This window comes from Canis lupus, chromosome 8 (assembly GCF_011100685.1).
Source record: "Canis lupus familiaris isolate Mischka breed German Shepherd chromosome 8, alternate assembly UU_Cfam_GSD_1.0, whole genome shotgun sequence".
Classification (NCBI taxonomy): domain Eukaryota; kingdom Metazoa; phylum Chordata; class Mammalia; order Carnivora; family Canidae; genus Canis; species Canis lupus.
This window is the reverse complement of record NC_049229.1, coordinates 10,863,536-10,883,203: the sequence shown is the minus strand read 5'-3', so window position 1 is coordinate 10,883,203 and position 19,668 is coordinate 10,863,536. Positions and strand designations below refer to the sequence as shown.

Genomic DNA, 19,668 nt, shown 5'->3' with positions numbered 1-19,668 from the left:
TTCCAGACTCCAAGCCTGTGACAAAATAAATTTCTGTTGTTCAAGCCACCCAGTCTGTGGTATGTTGCTATGGTAGCCCTAGCAAACGAATACATATGGTATCTTCCCTCTTCCCATCACCCTTAAAATAAAATGCAGTGTAACATGCATGGCCTATAAAACCCTAAATGATTTGGCTCTGTGCACATTTCCTGTTTCATCCCTCTCTCCCTAGCTCTTTACCCTCTAGCCTTACTGAATTTTCTCAGTTCTCATACATGCCTGCAACTTCTCACAGGTGTTTCCTCTACTGGACGTGCCAATCTCCCACTCCCATTACCCACCTAAATTCAAGTCTCAGTTTAAATGTCACTACCTCAGGAAAATCTCCCTGACTTCTGGTCTAGGTCAATTTCCCCTAAATACAGTCGTCATTATTTGTCTCATATCTCCTGTTTTGTCCTCTAATTCAGAAGATCCACAAGAACTGAATTATTTTTATCTTGTTTACTTCTCTATCTACAGTGCCAGCACAGTACTTGACAAATAGGGGGGCTTCAATAAATATTAATTGACCATATCATAGGTTCTCTCTTTCGGTATTTACAACTACCTCTGTTGAGGAATTGAGACCTCAATGGGCCTGGTTGGAGCCACTGAGGCAGCACCATGAGATACCAAATATGCAGCCCTTTTTCCCATAAGGCTTTATTTTCACCAGTACTCATAGCTCAGAGTATCCTTCTCGAGAGACATGGTATTAAGGAGGAACGGTTAACAACAGACCTCAAAGTTCCTCTCTCAGACCCAGCCACATGCAACCTAGGAGACATCAAGCAGCTCAGCCCCCAGGATCTGTGTCTATCCCAGACCATCTGAGAGCTCTTCTATAAAATGGTACTCAGAGGAGGACTATGAACTAGGCTAGCAAATGCTACATACAGTGTTTTGAATTGCAGCCAAGATCATTTACAGAAATAATTCTTGGAATGTTCAAGGGGGTATTTTAAAAACTAGAAATGTAGTAGGAGGAACACATATTTTTGAATAGAAGTCTGGGGTGTTCTTCATGTTCTGATAATCTTGCTGAAGTGGGAAGGTCATTAGCTGAGCTTTGTTGCATAAGGAAGGTAACAAACATTTCCAGAGTGCTGGAAATAAGACCTTCACAGAAATGAAAATTAATTTTCTGCACTAAGAAATGATCTCTGAGAAAATCTCTGGGGGTCTGCTGGCTTTCCAGGTCTTGAACTAGTTATAGCACATATTTTCTTTCTTTAAAGAGCCTCCGTATTATTCTATTATTCACCAACAGACATACAAACATCTTCTGTGAAGGTCTCTGAGCCACCTTCATTCTGGTGCCCACAGTGATGTCTGAGACACATGAATCCTGGTTATGATGGATGAAACAATTCTGTGTGGAGGTCTTACTATAAGGTGGCTGGAGACCACCTGCACAATGGTCTAGCAAAGGTCAACCACCAGGATGATTAGATGAAATCTGAGTTTCAATAACATTCATATGCTGTAGTTGATTTTAAATTATCATATGATACTTATATTCATATATTTTATTACATTTAATCCTCAAAGTAGTTTGAAATTGACTATTAATGATGATATAGATGTATATTTATTGCCACACTAGTTTACTGATATGGCAAACATTTACAACATATAATTAAAAATTACCAGACAGGATGCATGATGTGGTCCCATTTTTAAACAAATATACATATATACTTAGGGGTATACATCACAGCAACAAATCTAGTGAGTTACAGACTTTTTTAAAAAGTTATTTAAGATAAGTAGGGGGCATCTGAAATGTAGAGAATCTAAGTAAAAGGCCACATCTTATAAAAAGTAAAGCCAGGATTTGAATCCAGGTGTATCTAAAGCCAAAGATCCAAATCTTGTCTTACATTTTGTTAGGCTACTTTCTTGGCCACTTTTTAAGTGGTGACCCAGGCTTCTCAAGGGATTCCTTTGTTTATAAAATAAGGAAATCTACTCCACACTTCCAAAAGAATTCATAAAAATGAGATTTTGGTAACTAGTAAACCTACAATCTCCAAATTAGGTAGAGACATAATGACTCCTTAGGTTGATTAAGTTACTCTAGGTTTGAGTTGCCTTCATTTCTGTACTGTCTATACACACAAATTGGGAGAAAAACATAAATGAGCCACTTTAACCATGGCTGTCATAAAAGTATCTTAAAGGATGCAATTGTATAAGTGTAAATATATTAAAATATTTAATTCCATTCATCTCAGGATCTCTGGCCCTCTGGTAATTAGATCATAATCTTACTCAAGGACCATTTTATATTGTCCTAAGTTATTTCACTGACCTCGCAATAGAAATTTCTTATTCCCATCATGAAGAAAAGGAACATGATTCATAAGACAATGAGCTCTGAATTCCAGCCTTATATATTAACCTGCTGATAACTGTGGTTCTGAAATGAGGAAAGGAAGAGAGGGCTTAAGAGACATGAAAGGACAGTGAGCTGTAATAAGGCTGATTCTGATGTCAAAACTTAAAGAGGACTTCCTGTCCGAGGACTTCCTTGTCTTACAGCAAACTATAAGGAAAATTTATCTTCAGGAAGCTACCCTTACTAGTTATTTTAAGGTCAAAATGTTTTGTTAAGAAAGTCATCACTCTAGTTGTCTAGTTCTCATGTGTAGAAACTTAAACTGAGTTTAAAAGTTCTATCTTTCACTTGATCTGGAAGTATGAAAATAATATATGTGGAGAAAAGTCAGAATATTATTATATTGCCTGCTTTATTTTAGTTTTAACATTCAATACTTAAATGCAAAGTGTTTTCCTTCTATTAGGTAATGGCTATTTATAGCACACTATAAAAGAACACATTTCTTAAACAAGCCATATCCTAGACCTATACTGTCCGATATGGCAACTAATAAGTGTGGCTAGTTCAAATTGACATGTGCTTTACATTGTAAAATACACAGCAGATTTTAAAGACTTAGAACAAAGCAAGAATGTAAACTGTTAATAATTTTTGTATTGAAAAAAAAAGGGGGAGGTGCCTGGGAGGCTCAGTTGGTTAAGCATCTAACTCTTTGGCATAGGTCATGATCTCAGGATTGTGAGATGAAGCCTGACATCCATCTCCTCACTGCGCATGAAATCTGTTTAAGATTCTCTCTCCCTCTCCCTCTGTCTCTGCCCCTTCTAAAAAATAATAATAATTTTTATGTTGATTACATGTTGAAATGATAATACTTGAATATGTTGGATTAAATCAAATATATTGTCAAAATGAACTTTTTATTATTTTAATGTGACTTCTAGAGAATTTTTAATGAGGCTTGTATATTTCTATTTGGCAGCATTGCCTTAGATTTTTACCTAGTATTACCATACTAGTTTACTGATATGGCAAACATTTACAACATATAATTAAAAATTACCAGACAGGATGCATGTTATTAGTATCCTGAGTTAGGAATAAGAATATCAGACTTTATTCTGGTCTTTTGGAGATATCTCGGGCTTACAATTTACTTTAGAGGATTGAAAATGTAAAACCTTTACCAGTATGGAACAAAATAGAGAGCATGAAACTAATGCACACAAATGTAGTATACACACAGGACACCTGGGTGACTCAGTCAGTTAAGCACCCAGTTCTTGATTTCGGATCAAGTCATGATCTCAGGGTCATGAGACTGAGCCCCACGTCAGGTTCCAAGCTTAGCACAGAGTCTGCTTGATATTCTCTTTCTCCCTCCTTCTCTTTCTCTCACCCATGCATGCCTGTGTGCATCTGTGCGTGTGTGCGTGTGTGTAGTAGTAATAGTAGTAGTAGTAGTAGTAGTAGTAGTAGTAGTAGTAGTAGTATACACATGTCTTAAATCCTTTGTCTCTCTTTCTCTCTGTCTTCATCACCACTACCCAAGTCCTACCTTTGTTTCTTGCCTGGACTAATAAATTAGCTTTCTTTTTTTTTTTTTTTTTTTAAGATTTTATTCATTTGGGATCCCTGGGTGGCGCAGCGGTTTGGCGCCTGCCTTTGGCCCGGGGCGCGATCCTGGAGACCCAGGATCGAATCCCACGTCGGGCTCCCGGTGCATGGAGCCTGCTTCTCCCTCTGCCTGTGTCTCTGCCTCTCTCTCTCTCTCTATCATAAATTTAAAAAAAAAAAGATTTTATTCATTTGAGAGAGAGTGAAAGAGAGCACAAGCAGGGGTTAGGGGTGGGAGGAACAGAGCAGAGGGAGAGGGAGAAGCAGGCTCCCTGATTAGCAGGAAGCCCCATGAAAGGCTCAATCCCAGGACCCTGAGATCAAGTCCTGAGCTAACAGCAGACGCTTAACTGACTGAGCCACCCAAGCACCCCTAAAATAACCTTTTAACAGATGTAGAAGATCCTCTTTGATGCCTACCCATAACTCCTTGACTTTACCATATCAGTCCTTGCTAGCCAGAATTCCTTCGCCAGAATCTACTTTCTACTTTTTCCCCCCCAAAGCTTTCTCTGGCCACAGGATCCCACTCTGCTCATGTGTGTGACAGAGGAAGTGCCAAGAAATTAACATCCTCCGAAAGGATCCCTCAACCAACAACTGACAGGAGTTGGGTGTATAAATACCCCAGCTCCTTGTTCTTGGATGGAGTAACCTAGCATTGTGTTCCAAACCATTTCTCAGAGTTCTACAATGGGCTTATGTGTGAAGATACCCAAAGCTGTATCTTGTTTAATAATTCACCTTTTATTTGTTCTGCGCTTCCCTATCTCTCTTTACCCAGGTTTCCTGGGATTGGTCTGTGAATAAACTAGTTGCCCTAGAATCCTGTTTCAGAACCCAAACTAAATGAATTGGTCTTCCTACTTTCACTCTCACCACCCATCAATCCATTCTCCATCTCAAAAGTCAGTTTATCTTTTTAAACTGCCACAGTGACTATATCACTTTTTATCTGAAACCTCTCAATTTCCCATCACTCTTAGAAAGACCATCCAGTACCTTAGTTTCAAGTTTCTTGAAATAGACTGCTTTACTACCTGAGTTTTGTCACATTGGAGACCTTACCATCATGCATAACTGCTATACTTTGAAAATTGAAAATTCCAGTATCTCACACTCTGACCATAATCTTCTATCCTCATATAAACACTACCGCTCTGCCAGCACCAGACCTCAAGTTCCTCAATCCTTTCTTCTCATCTATCAAATTGATCATGGCTTTGCACAGTCCCTGTTCTACCTAAACACCTAGCAATATCACGTCTACTGCTCTCTTATCAGCACTGTTAATTCTGTTGGTCTCTTCCCCTGGTAGTATCAGCTTGCAAACCACCAGCCCTGAATATTTCAAGGAAGCCATTAGCCCTAAATATTTTGACAATCTGCTTAAGCTTCAACATCCAGGTTGGAAGCAAATGTATCAGCAGTAAATTACTGCTCATAGGTGGGCACTTGACGGGATGAGCACTGGGTGTTATTCTGTATGTTGACAAATTGAACATCAATAAAAAATAAATTTATTAAAAAAATTACTGCCCCATAATTTAAAATGTGCACAATGAGGTAATTCTCCCCCTTCCCAAGAGGATAGACCCACAAATGAGTGTTCCCCAACCTCAAACAGACCCTTAACAATACTCATTATTTTTATATACCTCTTATTACTTTCATTGGAAATTCTAAACCTTCATCACTTTCCAACATCCTTCCTCTGTTCACTTTCAGATTACCTTGGGTTTGAATTTGCAGGGTAACAAATCTATCCAGGGTATTAACTCTTTCACTTCTATAGAAAGCCTCTCCCTCCACCTGTGCTCCAAACCTCAAACTTTTCTCTCCCAGAACTGACCTGAATCCAAGTCCTCTCATAATCAAGATCTGGGCCAACTTCCCAACCTCACTTTCAGCTTCTCCTCCAGATACATCCTACCTGCAGCTCCAGGAATACAGTCCAGATATGGAGAGGATCTGGAGCCTGATGAGGTGAATTATATCCAACAAGGCTAGGAGCAAACCCCAGAACTCTCCTGAATAAAGCTCAATTCTTGTTTCCAGGAAGGCTGTCATAACAAGGACCCTGCCAAGGAGAAGAATGCAAGTCATAAACCATGGAATAAAGTTAAAAAGTCATGAGCCAAAGATTCCAATAAATGGAGAGACCCAATTAGGAGAGCAAGAACAGATAAGAAATAGAAAGGTAATGCTCTACCTCTTTTCTCTTTTCTTTTTTTTTTTTTTTTTTTGGTTTGGAATGATAATTTTTTTAATTTTTTATTTTAATTCCAATTAGTTAGTGTACAGTGTTATAAAAGTTTCAGGTGTACAATATTCAACAATTCCATACATCACCCACTGCTCATCATAAGTGTACTCTTTAATCCCCATCCCCTATTTCCCTCATCCCCCCACCTACCTCCCCTCTGGTAACTATCAGTTTTCTCTCTATAGTTAAGAGTTTGTTTATTGGCTTGTCTCTCCCTCTCTCCCTTTTTCCCCCCTTGCTCATTTATTTCTTAAACTCCACATGAGTGAAATTATATGGTAATTATCTTTATCTAACTTATTTTGCTTAGCCTTATGCTCTCTAGCTCCAGCCACATCATTACAAATGGCAAAATTTCATTCCTTTTTATGGCTAAATAATATTCCATTCTCTCTCTCTATACACACACACACACACACACACATCACATCTTCTTTTTCCATTCATCAATTGATAGATAACTAGGCTGTTTCCATACATTGGCTATTGTAAATAATGCTGTTATAAACATAGGGGTGCATAAATCTCTTTGAATTAGTGTTTATATATTCTTTATAATGATAAGTTTTAATGCTTTTTATTTGAAAGTCAGAATTAATATTATTTTTTAAATTTTAAAAAAGATTTTATTTATTTATTCATGAGATACATAGAAGAAAGGCAGACATAGGCAGAGGGAGAAGCAGGCTCCCTGCAAGGAGCCTGAGGCAGGCCTCAATCCCAGGACCCTGGGATCATGACCTGAGCCAAAGGCAGATGCTCAACCACTGAGCCACCCAGGTGTCCCTATTTTCATTTTTTTAAAGATTTGATTTATTTATTTAACAGAGAGACAGAGCAAGTGAGCATAAGCAGGGGGAGGGGCAGAGAGAGAAAGGGAAAAGCAGGCTCTCTGTAGAGCAGGGAGCCTGATTCAGGGCTTGATCATAGGTGCTCAGGATCATGACCTGAGCTAAAGGCAGACACTTAACCAACTGAGCCACCCAGGTGCCCCTGAAACCCAGAATTAACTTCTTAAAAAGCAAATCATTGAAAGCACCGTCACCATCACTGAAAAGCCACTACATACAAAATGGAAAATGTAGGGATGCCTGGGTGGCTCAGTGGTTGAGCAACTGCCTTTGGCTCAAGATGCGATCCCGGGGTCCTGGGATCAAGTCCCACATCAGGATCCCTGCATGGAGCCTGCTTTTCCCTCTGCCTATGTCTCTGCCTCTCTATGTATCTCATGAATAAATAAATAAATAAAATATTTTTTAAAAAAGAAAATGCAGTATGCATAAAATATACTTTCTGGTAGAGAAATAAACCACTCCAGTAGTAATCTATTAAATGTAACTTTTCTTGAACAAACAGTGCTCTGTTTGTATAAAATGGGAATAAAATAGGATGGTGTTACCTTATGTAATTACATATGTCTGCCTATTTAAATAATAAGAGACTTCACATTTTTATACAGAGTCCAATATACTTAGGTCTATTATAAAATAGTATTCTAAGGAAATGTTATAACTTTAATGATAAACTGGTAGTCTAAATGGTCGTAATTACAAAGAAAAATTATCCACTAAAAAGGACATTAGAGAACATAAAAGATAGAACGAAAAAATATTCCTTTTAAAAAATTTTATTATTAAAGTGTTGTTGACATACAATGTTATGTAAGTTTCAGATGTACAACAGTGATTCAACAATTCTATACATTTCTCAAGGCTCACCATAAGTGTTGTCACCATACATAACTACAAATTAACTACATTCCCTATGCTGTACTTTTCATCTCGGTGACTTATTTATTTTATAACTGGAAGTTTATACCTCTTAATCTCCATCACTTATTTCACTCATTCCCCCACCCTGCTTTTCCTCTTAATTACTGTACAATTGGTTACTTCATATCATTCCAATCCCATTAAATGTCATCTACAGAAAGATCCCCCAACTACCCTATCTAGAATAACCAATTAGGTATTCATCACATCTCCATGTTTTATATTCTTTATAATACTATAGTGCTAGGTAATATTTCTTTATTAACTTTAATAACTTTATTATTGTCCATTTCTTCCCACTAGAATGTAAGCTCTATGGAAACAAAGCTCTTCTCATTTATTCTGTATCCCTAATGCCAAGAACAGTCCTTCAAATACTTCAAATATCTGATGAACAGTACATAAATAAATTAAATCTCAGGGATACTCTGCATTTTTTTAAAGACCTCCAAGTGATTCTGACATCAGCCAGAATGGAGACCACTGAGCTAACACCTGCTTTGTTCCTACTATGCTGGGACATAGAGGGCGGTAAGAAGTGATCTTGAAAAATGCAAAACCAGGCCAAACAAAGCACTGCTCACTTTTGCTAAGCCTTTAACCACACTGATTCTAAGACCTAGTATATGCTCTCCTCAACATTCCTAAGCTAGTCATTTCAGGAACCATCTTCTTTAATAACTATAAACATTGAGACAATTATTTTGAACTATTTACCATAAGATACCTAGGAATAAAACTAACCAAAGAGGCAAAGGATCTGTACTCAGAAAACTATACAACACTCATGAAAGAAATTGAGGAAGATATAAAGAATGGAAAAAATGTTCCACGCTAATGAATTAGAAGAACAAATATTGTTAAAATGTCTATGCTACCTAGAGTAATCTATACATTCAACACAATCCCTATCAAAATCAACTTTTTTCACAGAGCTGGAACAAATAACCCTAAAATTTGTATGGAACCAGAAAAAACCCTGAATAGCCAAAGGAATGTAGAAAAAAACAACCAAAGCTGGTGGCATCACAATCCCTAACTCCAAATTCTATTACAAAGCTGTAATCAAGACAATATGGTCCTGGCACAAAAGCAGACACATAGATCAATGGAACAGAACAGAGAACCCAGAAATGGACCCACGACTATATGGTCAACTAATCTTCAACAAAGCAGGAAAAAATATCCAATGGAAAAAAGTCTCTTCAATAAATGGTACTGGGAAAATGGACAGCCACATGCAGAAGAATGAAACTGGACCATTTTCTTACACCATACACAAAAACTCAAAATGGATGAAAGACCTAAATGTAAGACAGGAATCCATCAAGTTCCTAGAGGAGAACACAGGCAGCAACTTTTGTGACCTAGTCATAGCAACTTCTTGCTAGACACATCTCCAAAGGCAAGGGAAACAAAGGCAAAAATGAACCATTTAGGGATTTCATCAAGATAAAAAGCTTTTGCACACCAAACAGTCAATAAAATCAAAAGACAATATACAGAAGGAGAGAAGATATTTGCAAATGTCTTATTAGATAAAGAGCTAGTATCAAAACATTTATAAAGAACTTATCAAACTCAACACCCAAAGAACAAATAAGCCAATCAAGAAACAGGAAGACATGAACAGACATTTCTCCAAACAATACTTACAAATGGCCAACAGACACATGAAGATATGCTCATATCACTTGGCATCAGGGAAATACAAATCAAAACCACGATGAGATACCACCTGACACCAATTAGAAGGGCTAAAATGAACAAGTCAGGAAATGACAGATGTTGGCGAGGATGTGGATACAAATGGAGTGATCCGAAGGGGCACTTGCACCCCAATGTTTATAGCAGCAATGTCCACAATAGCCAGACTATGAAAAAAGCCCAGATGTCCATCGACAGATGAATAAAGATGTGATGTGTATATATACACAATACACACACACACACACACACACACACACAGTGAAACACTACTCAGTCATCAAAAAGAATGAATTCTTATCATTTGCAATGACGTGGATGGAACTAGAGGGTATTACGCTAAGCAAAATAAATCAATCAGAGAAAGACAATTATCATATATCTCATTCGTGGAATTTAAGAAACAAAAGAGGATTACAGGGGCAGAGAGGAAAACATAAACAACAAAATCAGAGAAGGAGACAAACCATAAGAAACTCTTAATCATAGGAAACAAACTGAGAGTTGCTGGAGGGGAGGGGAGTGTGGGGGATGGGGTAGCTGGGTGATGGGCATTAAGGATGCCACATATGTGATGGGAATTATGTAAGACTGATGAATCACTGACCTGTACTTCTGAAACTAATAATACATTATATATTAATTGAGTTTAAATTAAAAAATAAAATAAAATAAAATTTACTTTGTACAAAGTACTATATTAAATACTGAGGGATTAAACATGAAAATCTTGGGATGCCTGGGTGACTCAGCAGTTGGGCGTCTGCCTTTGGCTCGGGGCGTGATCCCAGAATCCGGGATTGAGTCCCGCATCAGGCTTCTTGCGGGGAGCCTGCTTCTCCTCTGCCTATGTCTCTTCCTCTCTCTCTCTGTCTCTCATGAATAAATAAATAAATAAATCTTAAAAAAAAAAAAAACATGAAAATCTCATGCAAGGGAAAAAACAGAGATTTTCTTTCTTTCTTTTTACACTTAGGAATGAGAAAAGAGACTCAGAAAAGTTATACAAATAAGTAGCAGAGTTGAGATTTCTATATAGGAGTTTTTTTCTATCATATACTTTCTTGTGCAATCAATATAGTGCATCAGTATTTTTAGTGTACATTATTTCTGTCCCAACTCATTTATTAACTAATAATGGAATCTAGGAGAAGCTCTCAAATATCTCTATGGGTCTTAGTCTATTCACCTATAGAATCAGGAATTAAATGAAATTAATTCCTTGGTGTCTCTCAGCTCTAAAAATTATATACAAAGATGAGTTCCTAGACTTTTAAGCATTTGATTTTGCAACATCATCTGCTTCCACATTTCCATATATTTCATACTGTGATTATATCAAAACAACATAAAACAGTTTCTGTTTCCATGACTGCTTTTCTTGAAACCACCTGACTTGATGTGAAATATAAAAGTGAAATGAATGAAGTCACATCACCAAAGCCACAGAAGAGAAGATAACTTCCTCAAACAGTCTGCTTATTTCCCAAAAGAGTTAATGTCATTGGTTTAACTATCTATTCGAAGAAAAAACTCACTAATTACAGTATTTCTTTTTTTTTTTTTTTAATTACAGTATTTCTGAGGACAGTTATTAAAGAGTTAAATTTTAGGCTCTTTAATGGTGGTACTAACCCTTGTATATTTGGGGTGTTAACAGTATCTAATATGTTTGTTATTTATTAATTTTACTAATTATAAAATTTGAAAATACAGAATGAAAGAAAGAGAAGGAAAAGCATAGTCCACATCCCCCACCTTTTTTATCAATAAAACAGCAGAGGGCAGTGGAAGGAGCCCTTGTTCTTTTATTGGTGAAAACTACTGTGAATCACTTAACTCTGCACCTCAGTTTGCTAATCTTCAAAATTAGCAGATTTGAATAAAATAATATCTCAGGCTGCTCCCAGATGTGTGAATTAACCCAAAGGGCATGAAATCTGAGCAAGAAATCATTCTTAGAATCCAGTAGCAAGTTTGAAAACTTATCCTGAAGCAAAGAAGATCAGTTCTTAGGGTGAAAGTCACAGTCTCAAATGAATTGAGAACTAAAATTTAAGCCTATTTCTAACAAGGCTACAGTAGCAATGAAAGCATTAAGATTCTAACACAAACTAGGTAACTGATTCCTGAGCTTCTGCACTGAAGCCACACAGAGGTTTTGATGTATTTTTCTCTACTGGCAGAGCAGAGATCAAGAGGAAACTGAGCGGGAAAGAAATTAGGACACTAGGGTCGACACAGAAGCTAATCCTAAAAAATTTCAGAGATGTATTGGACAGAAGAAAATAGGAAATGTAGGACTCAGTTCATAAATATATTACCTGTGTTGCGGATTCCTTATAACGAGATCATCTTCCATGATATGGTACCCAACTCTGTGTTCTTCACAACCATTTTTAACAATTGTACAGATGCAAGCAAAAGATAAAAGTCTTCATCTTTCCCAACTAAATAATATTAATCTTTTCCCTGCCCTCACACATTTCATTTTAATGCGAAACTCAATTTTTGTTTTTCTTCCTATTTTCACTCCAGCGGGATTAGGTAGCTCATTTCCAGACTCACTTTTTTCCATGCTTGATATGTACCACTTCCCTATGTACCCAACACCATGCTCCACATGCTAATGAACATGCTACCCTCAAGGCAGAGTGGGTGCCTGATGGATGACCACATATGAGAAGATCATTTTTATTTTTATTTATTTTTATTTTTTATTTATGATAGTCACCCAGAGAGAGAGAGAGAGGCAGAGACATAGGCAGAGGGAGAAGCAGGCTCCATGCAGCGAGCCCGACGTGGGATTCGACCCCGGGTCTCCAGGATCGCGCCCTGGGCCAAAGGCAGGCGCCAAACCGCTGCGCCACCCAGGGATCCCAAGGATATCATTTTTAATCAGTGTTTTAACACCTGCAACAAGTTTATCGACCCTAAATAGAATGACTGTTTATGGAATTTTTTTTTTAATTTCCTCTTAAAATGGAGAAAGGACTTGAAGAAGTACTCATTTCTCTACCTCCTCCTCTTTGGCATATATTTCACAGAAAAAGGAACTGGGAAAGAGCAAGAAGGCCTCAAGGAATATTTAAATAGTAGGTTCAAAGCTGGGGAATAGCATCAGTGAGAAGAAAGGCAGATGAAATGAAGTAACAGTGTCACTGATTTTTGTCTCTGTCCGTGGAGAACAGACTGCTGGTTTAGAATCACTCTGGCCTGCCTAAGACCATCTGACATGCCGATATAACTCCAAGGTAAGAGTCCCTGGGCAAGCAGGTTTTATCCTGGTGCTATCATCTGAAATAAACCATCTAGGTTTACTCCAGATCAGCTTCCAAACCCCAGAAACTACACAGGTGGCATCTCTTTATGATTCACTGAATCATATGAATCACTTGATGATTAGAACTGAATCACTTGCTGTAAGGAAATTTGAGAAAATGAGTGCACGTCTTTCTAGTCTCTGTAGCAGGCAGTGAGGAAGACTATAAGTGGCTGTGCTATTGCCGGAGGACAGTGCCTGCCACAGCAATGAACTCAACAGGAAATTCAGATGCAGAGTGTAGAGACCGTGCAATCTCCAATATATCAAAAATCTCCATATTTGAGCATTATAAAGGAAAAGTATCATTTGGGGGAAGGCCAGTGCTTTATTTTTTAATTAAATGCTGTTGCACTACACAGGATAGGTCATTGCTAATGATGAACACACTGTTGAGAGAAGAGTAAGTGAATTTAACTCTTGGGAAAGTTTTTAGAGCTTTAGTATGAAAGATAGAAAAGAACATACTACTTAATGTCACTTCTGTACTACTACATTACAATAAAGTATCTAAATTAACACAGATCAGCTTCCTGAAGTTCTCATGCCCATCCCGACAGGAGCAGTGTTCCCAAGCAGAGGTGGGGTCTACCTGAAAGCCAGCATGCCAAAGGTATCACTATAGCAAGGTCTCAAAATAACTCTAAATCTGAGAATTTCTGCCCCCACAGAAGAACATTTTGATTCTTCTGGAAATCACTGCTGGAACTCTAGAATTCAGCAGAGAGGCTTTGAAGAAGAAAGGAATGTCACCTGCAGTAATAAAATAATAGGTAAAAAGTTAGAGTGCTTAATGTATGCCATGAAAGGAGCTAAGTGTTTTATATACATTATGTTATTTCATCCTCATAAAAACTGATTGGGGTTTAGAAGGTGAAAGGGGCTCAGAGTTAAGAGTCCACAGAGCGGGTAAGTGGTAGAAATAGAATGGAATCCCAGTTCTGTGGGACACCAGAGCCCAGGTTCTGCCCCACTAATTTATACTCAAGTACTTTAAAACCATGTTAAAAGATCATTGAAAATGAAGAAATATGGGATGCCTGGGTGGTTCAGCAGTTGAGTGTCTGCTTTTGGCTCAGGGCCTGATCCCAGAGTCCAGGGATCAAGTCCCACATCGGGCTCCCTGCTTGGAGCCTGCTTCTCCCTCTGCCTGTGTCTCTGCCACTCTCTCTCTCTCTCTCTCTCTCTCTGTCTCTCACGAATAAATAAATAAAAATCCTTTTTAAAAATGAAGAAATCTCCTGGTATATGCAATAAATCAAAGTTCCTGGGAAAATTTATATACTTTTCAGAACCACTACCCATATTGATTTTGTTCAATTCCTATATTACTTTCAGATGCCCTTCTAGAGGTCACACAACTGTTTAAAAATAACTTCCCTAAAATTCAGGTATCCAGTGTCTTATACACATACACAAAAAGACCACACACACACCTCACAGACATACAAACACCACATAAATACACACTACATAGATAAATGCACACAAGCCACAGAAACCATACACTATACACACAAAGGCCACACATTACTGTACCACAGATACAAAGATCACACACAAACACACACACACACACACACACACCTCCATGCACACCCAATGGATTCAAACACACCACAGAGACACACACAAGACTATATATCCACATATGCAGACAACTGCACCTGAGATATACAGACAGACCACAGACACACCACAAAGACAGATACACATACACAGATACACAAAGGCCATCCATACACAGTATCAGAAATTCTCCATGCAATTTTGTTTCTCCATTTCTACTCATACCCCAATATCTACCCAGTTTCCACCATATTTATCATCTCAGTCACATCGCACCTCCTGCTGCTGGTCTGTTTTCTCCATCCCACTGCATCCCAGATCATGAACACAAGCTCTTTTCCTTCAATTCCCCAAAGCAACCACCAATACAAGACAGTTGTGATTAATGAGAAGGGACATTACACCATGTTAAAGCATAGCAAATGGATTAAACCTGAATATTAGACAATTCCTCATTTTAAAGCCTCTGTGTCATTTCTGCTTTTCAGAATATCTCACTGACCTTTTCTCCTCTTCAAGCTTCCTAACCTCCCGCCGTGTTTTTCCTGAGGCCCCCCTCTCTGAAGACCATCCTCACTCCTCCCTCTTCTCATGGCTCCAGGGCCTTCACAGCCTCTTTCCCAGGTTCCTACTCTTCCACTCATCGTTGCCTACCTATTCCATGTCCTTACACTTCATAGCAGACTACTAAGGTATTTTCCTGAAGAGGGCCATTTTTCTATTTTGGAGAAAAATTTTGCAACTCCCTTAGAAGGCAGAATTAACTTAAAGCAATTGTGGTTTTAATAACAATTATTTCTTCTCTATATATATTCTTAGAATGTTTTTGCTTAGTGAAAAAAAAACATCAGCAATCTCCATTAAAGCAATTTATCCAATTCATCAAAAACCAATTTGTTGCTATGACTATCATATATAGTAGCTATTTTCCAAAACATTCTCAGATTCATATTTTCAATACTACAGGAATAATTATCCAAGAAATAGGATATTTTGTATAATCAAATACTCAGATTCATGGAGCATTAGCAAAACACTACACATGAATTATAATTTTCAAAGAAATAACATAAAACACTGGTAGGGTTCCCCACCTACCACAATGCTGGCACCATGGGAAATGTTGATAAATAAGAAATTTAACCCCTGTAAACCTCACTTCCTCTTCTGTTTAAATATTCGTCTTTATGAGGAAAAAAGAAATGACTTTTTTATAAAGCTCCTAGCATATAAAAATAATTAGATAAATGTAAACTCCTTGACTTTTCTCCCTCTTTTCTTTCCCCAAGTAAGGAAGAATTAATTACCACTATATTCAACAGTACATGTTCCTCTTTGATTGATAATTTTGAAGGCACTTTACAATCTTTTTCTGGGGGTGAGAGCATAGGGAGAGGGAGAGGGAATCTTAAGCAGGCTCCATGCCCAGAGCAGAGACTGAGACAGGGCTCAATCTCACAACCTGAGCCAAAATCAAGAGTCAGACCCTTAACCAACCCTAGAGCTGCCCAGACACCCCAGCATGTCACACTATTATGGTGCCCTAGCCTAGGGCTCCCAAATGAGTATTGGTTCTTATCATGTGTTGACTGTTAAACTACTAGCTAACAGCATTTACTACATATAATAATTAGCTCATGGGAGAAACCTAATTATAGCTCTAAATGATTACTGATTTACAGTAGTTGTTAATTTTGTTACTCAATTTCATTACAACATTTGCCCTGACCAAGTCTTAGTCAAGTAAAACTGATCCTACACTGCTTTGTTCAAGAAGTTATGACCCACAAGGAGGGTCAGACTTATGGTTCATTCCTAAATAGAAGATTTTTAGCTACCTAAATTTATTGCTTCAAGTCAAAATATCCCAAACTTTATTTCTCTTTCACATTAATTTCATCTGTATTATTTCTATTTTGGATGCTCAAATTAATCTGCTCTTAATTCTTCATACAAAATAAAAATAAAAGGCTTATGAAAATATCTGATTTGTAATATTATGGAAATATTGTCATTTTATAATTTTTTTAAGTAGGCTCCATGCCCAACGTGGGTCTTGAGCTCAAAACCCTGAATTCAAGAGTTGCATGTTCTACCAACTGAGCCAGCCAAGTGCCCCTTTGTTTACCATTTTAAAAATAGTGTCATTTTCATTAAAGAGGGCACATGATGTAATGAGCACTGGGTATTAGATAAGACTGATGAATCACTGAACTCTACCTCTGAAACCAGTAATACATTATATGTTAATTAATCTAATTTAAATAAAATAAAATAAATAAAAATAGTGGCATTTTGACTATTACTATGCAAAAATTACTGTTTGCGTTTCCATATTTAACCTTTTAACCTTTTTTTTTTTTTTGGCTTCTTTTTTGTGGTTATTTTCCTTGTCTCTCTCTACAGGTAATTATGGATCTGATCAACTTTACTGATTTGCTCAATGTCTCCACTTTAGGAAGAAACAGCACTCACTTTCCAGCTCCTGCCTCAAACGCGATCATCGCCTTTCTTCTGTGCATGTCCGTTATAATTGGTTCCATCACCAATGGCCTCTACCTGTGGGTGCTTAAATTCAAGATGAAAAAGACTGTCAATACACTCTTATTTTTTCATCTCATTCTCTCATATTTTATTTCTACGTTGATTCTACCATTTATAGCCACCACCTACCTTCAGAACAATCACTGGAGCTTTGGAACTGCCATGTGCAAGGTCTTCAATGCCACTTTGTCAGTGGGGATGTTTGCCTCCATTTTCTTCCTCTCAGCCATCAGCGTTGACCGTTACCTTCTCACTCTTCACCCAGTGTGGTCACAGCTGCACCGAACCCCACGCTGGGCTTCCAGCATCATCCTGGTAATCTGGATCTCTGCCATTGTCCTCGGCATGCCCTATTTGATTTTCAGGGAGACACATGATGACCATAAAGGAAGAGTGACCTGCCAAAATAACTATGCTGTGTCTCCTAACTGGGAAAGCAAAAAGATGCAAATATTAGGGGAAAAGATTCATGTAGCCTTTTTCATTGGCCGCTTCTTGCTGGGCTTCCTTCTGCCTTTCTTTATCATCACCCTTTGTTATAAAAGAGTAGCCAACAAGATGAAAGAGAGAGGCCTGTTTAAATCCAATAAGCCCTTCAAAGTCATGGTGACTGCCATTATCTCTTTCTTTGTGTGCTGGATGCCCTACCATGTCCACCAGGGCTTACTTCTCACTAAGAACCAATCAGTACTTTTACAGCTGACTCAGATACTTACAGTGATAACTATTTCTTTCTATGCCATCTTTTCTCCTACACTCTACCTGCTTACTGGGGAGAACTTCAAAAATATTTTCAAAAGGTCCATTCTTGCTCTGTTTGAGTCAACATTAAGTGAGGACTTTTTGGCAGAAAGGACACAAAACCTAAATTCAGAAGCCTACATTTAAATTTTGGATCCCAGAGCAAACAATGGACTCAGTCAATTATACCACCAGAGATGTACCTTCTACTTTTATATAATATAATCCCTCTATTATAGAGATATCCAGGCTGTACTATAGTTAGATCTACGAATATTAAAGAGGCTTTAAGAAAGCAAGCAATGGATGATGTTGCAAAGGTCATTATTTTTACTGTTTTTATTGCGGTAAAATATAAACAACATAAAATTTGCCATTTTCACCATTTAAAAATGTACATTTCAGTGGCATTAAGTGTTTCGTAACCACCACCACTATTTCCAAAAAATTTTATTACCCCAAAGAGAAACTCTGCACCAATTAACTAGTAACTCCTCATTTCCCCTTCCCTACAACCCCTCATAACTTCTAATCTGCTTTCTGTCTCTGTGAATTTTCTATTCTAGATATTCCATATAAGTAGATAGATACAACATTTCTTATTTTGTGTCTGGCCTATTTTGTGTAGCATAATGTTTTCAAAGTTCATCTATATTGTAACATGTATCAGAACTTTATTCTTTATGGCTAAATAATATTCTACTGTATGTTCATTCCATTGTGTGTTTTGTTTATCCATTCTTCTGTTAAAGGACATTTGGGTTGTTTCTACCTTTGGCCATTGTGAATAATGCTCTGTGAACACTGATAATATAAGTATGTGATTGAGTCCTTGTTTTCAATTATTTTGAGTTATTTTAAGTTACTGGGTCTTATGGCAATTTTATGTTCAACTTTCTGAGGAACCACCATACTTTTCCACAGAAGCTTCACTATGTTATGTTCCCACCAGCAACGTGCAAAATTTCCCCTTTCTCCACACCCTTACCCACACTTATTATTTTCCTTTTTTTTCAATTATACTCATCCCAGCTGGTGTGAAAGGATGCAAATATGATTCTTAACCTTTGGTTTTTGAGGCTATAGGAATATCAATTTCTAAATACCAATAGTGTCCACTGATCTGAATTTTCTGTCACAAAATCTTCTAACAAAAAGACATCTGAACTAAGATCCTTCTTATTTACATGGCACCTAAATTATTTAATTGATATGAACAAAATTTAACATGAGGATGACAAAGCACTTATTTTTCATATCTATCTTAAAGCATAAAGAATTTATACTTTAATATTTTCAATGTAATGATATCTTAAATGTCTCTTTTCAATACCCATAGATTGAACGGTCTTAGAAATATGTGACTGATAATTATAAATGTTTAAGAATCTGCCTAGGTAATGTCATGATGTATTTAATTTTAGAATAGTCATAACAATATTAATTTATCTTCCCTGGTTTTCAAGTTTTGCTTCAAGTTTTTATAATATAAGAGCACCTAAATTATGTAAGACCATATAGTATCACTGACATATTACCTTTTACATATTTAGTTCATTAGTTCTATCAGTCAATAGATAGTTCTATCTATCTAGTTCAACTGATACAGAATGCAGACATTTAGGCCACAACACTCAATCCCTAAATATTCCAGCTGGCCTTGCACAAACCATTCCAAGCCACAGAAATCCCCAGAATGGACAATCAGAAATCCCCAGAATGGACAATATTAATTACAAGGGGTTACAGAAAGGAAGGAAAA

The 19,668-nt window shown here is 37.3% G+C and overlaps 1 protein-coding gene and 1 long non-coding RNA gene across 3 annotated transcripts; one reads left to right on the top strand and one right to left on the bottom strand.

The window, feature by feature from the left end:
* Positions 1-5,915: 5,915 nt before the first annotated feature.
* On the bottom strand, positions 5,916-17,509 carry LOC119872986. The gene is made up of 3 exons (XR_005362832.1): positions 17,295-17,509; positions 17,097-17,189; positions 5,916-6,065 (listed from the first exon to the last, which is right to left on the bottom strand). It is a non-coding gene; the product is annotated as an uncharacterized LOC119872986 (long non-coding RNA).
* Positions 12,737-18,734, top strand: GPR33 (G protein-coupled receptor 33). 2 transcript variants are annotated; one of them, XM_038544027.1, is made up of 2 exons: positions 12,737-12,984; positions 17,028-18,734. In XM_038544027.1, exon 2 carries the CDS (start codon positions 17,034-17,036, stop codon positions 18,051-18,053), a length of 1,020 nt encoding a protein of 339 aa, XP_038399955.1. In that variant the 5' UTR covers positions 12,737-12,984; positions 17,028-17,033; the 3' UTR covers positions 18,054-18,734. The 2 variants fall into 2 exon arrangements, with proteins under 2 accessions (XP_038399955.1, XP_038399956.1); XM_038544028.1 differs by having other exon boundaries at positions 12,739-12,984; positions 17,080-18,734.
* The last annotated feature ends 934 nt before the right edge of the window (positions 18,735-19,668 follow it).

What these genes read in the sequence shown, in the direction of transcription:
- GPR33 (XM_038544027.1), top strand. Translation starts at nt 17,034, where the DNA reads ATGGATCTGATCAACTTTACTGATTTGCTCAATGTCTCCACTTTAGGA.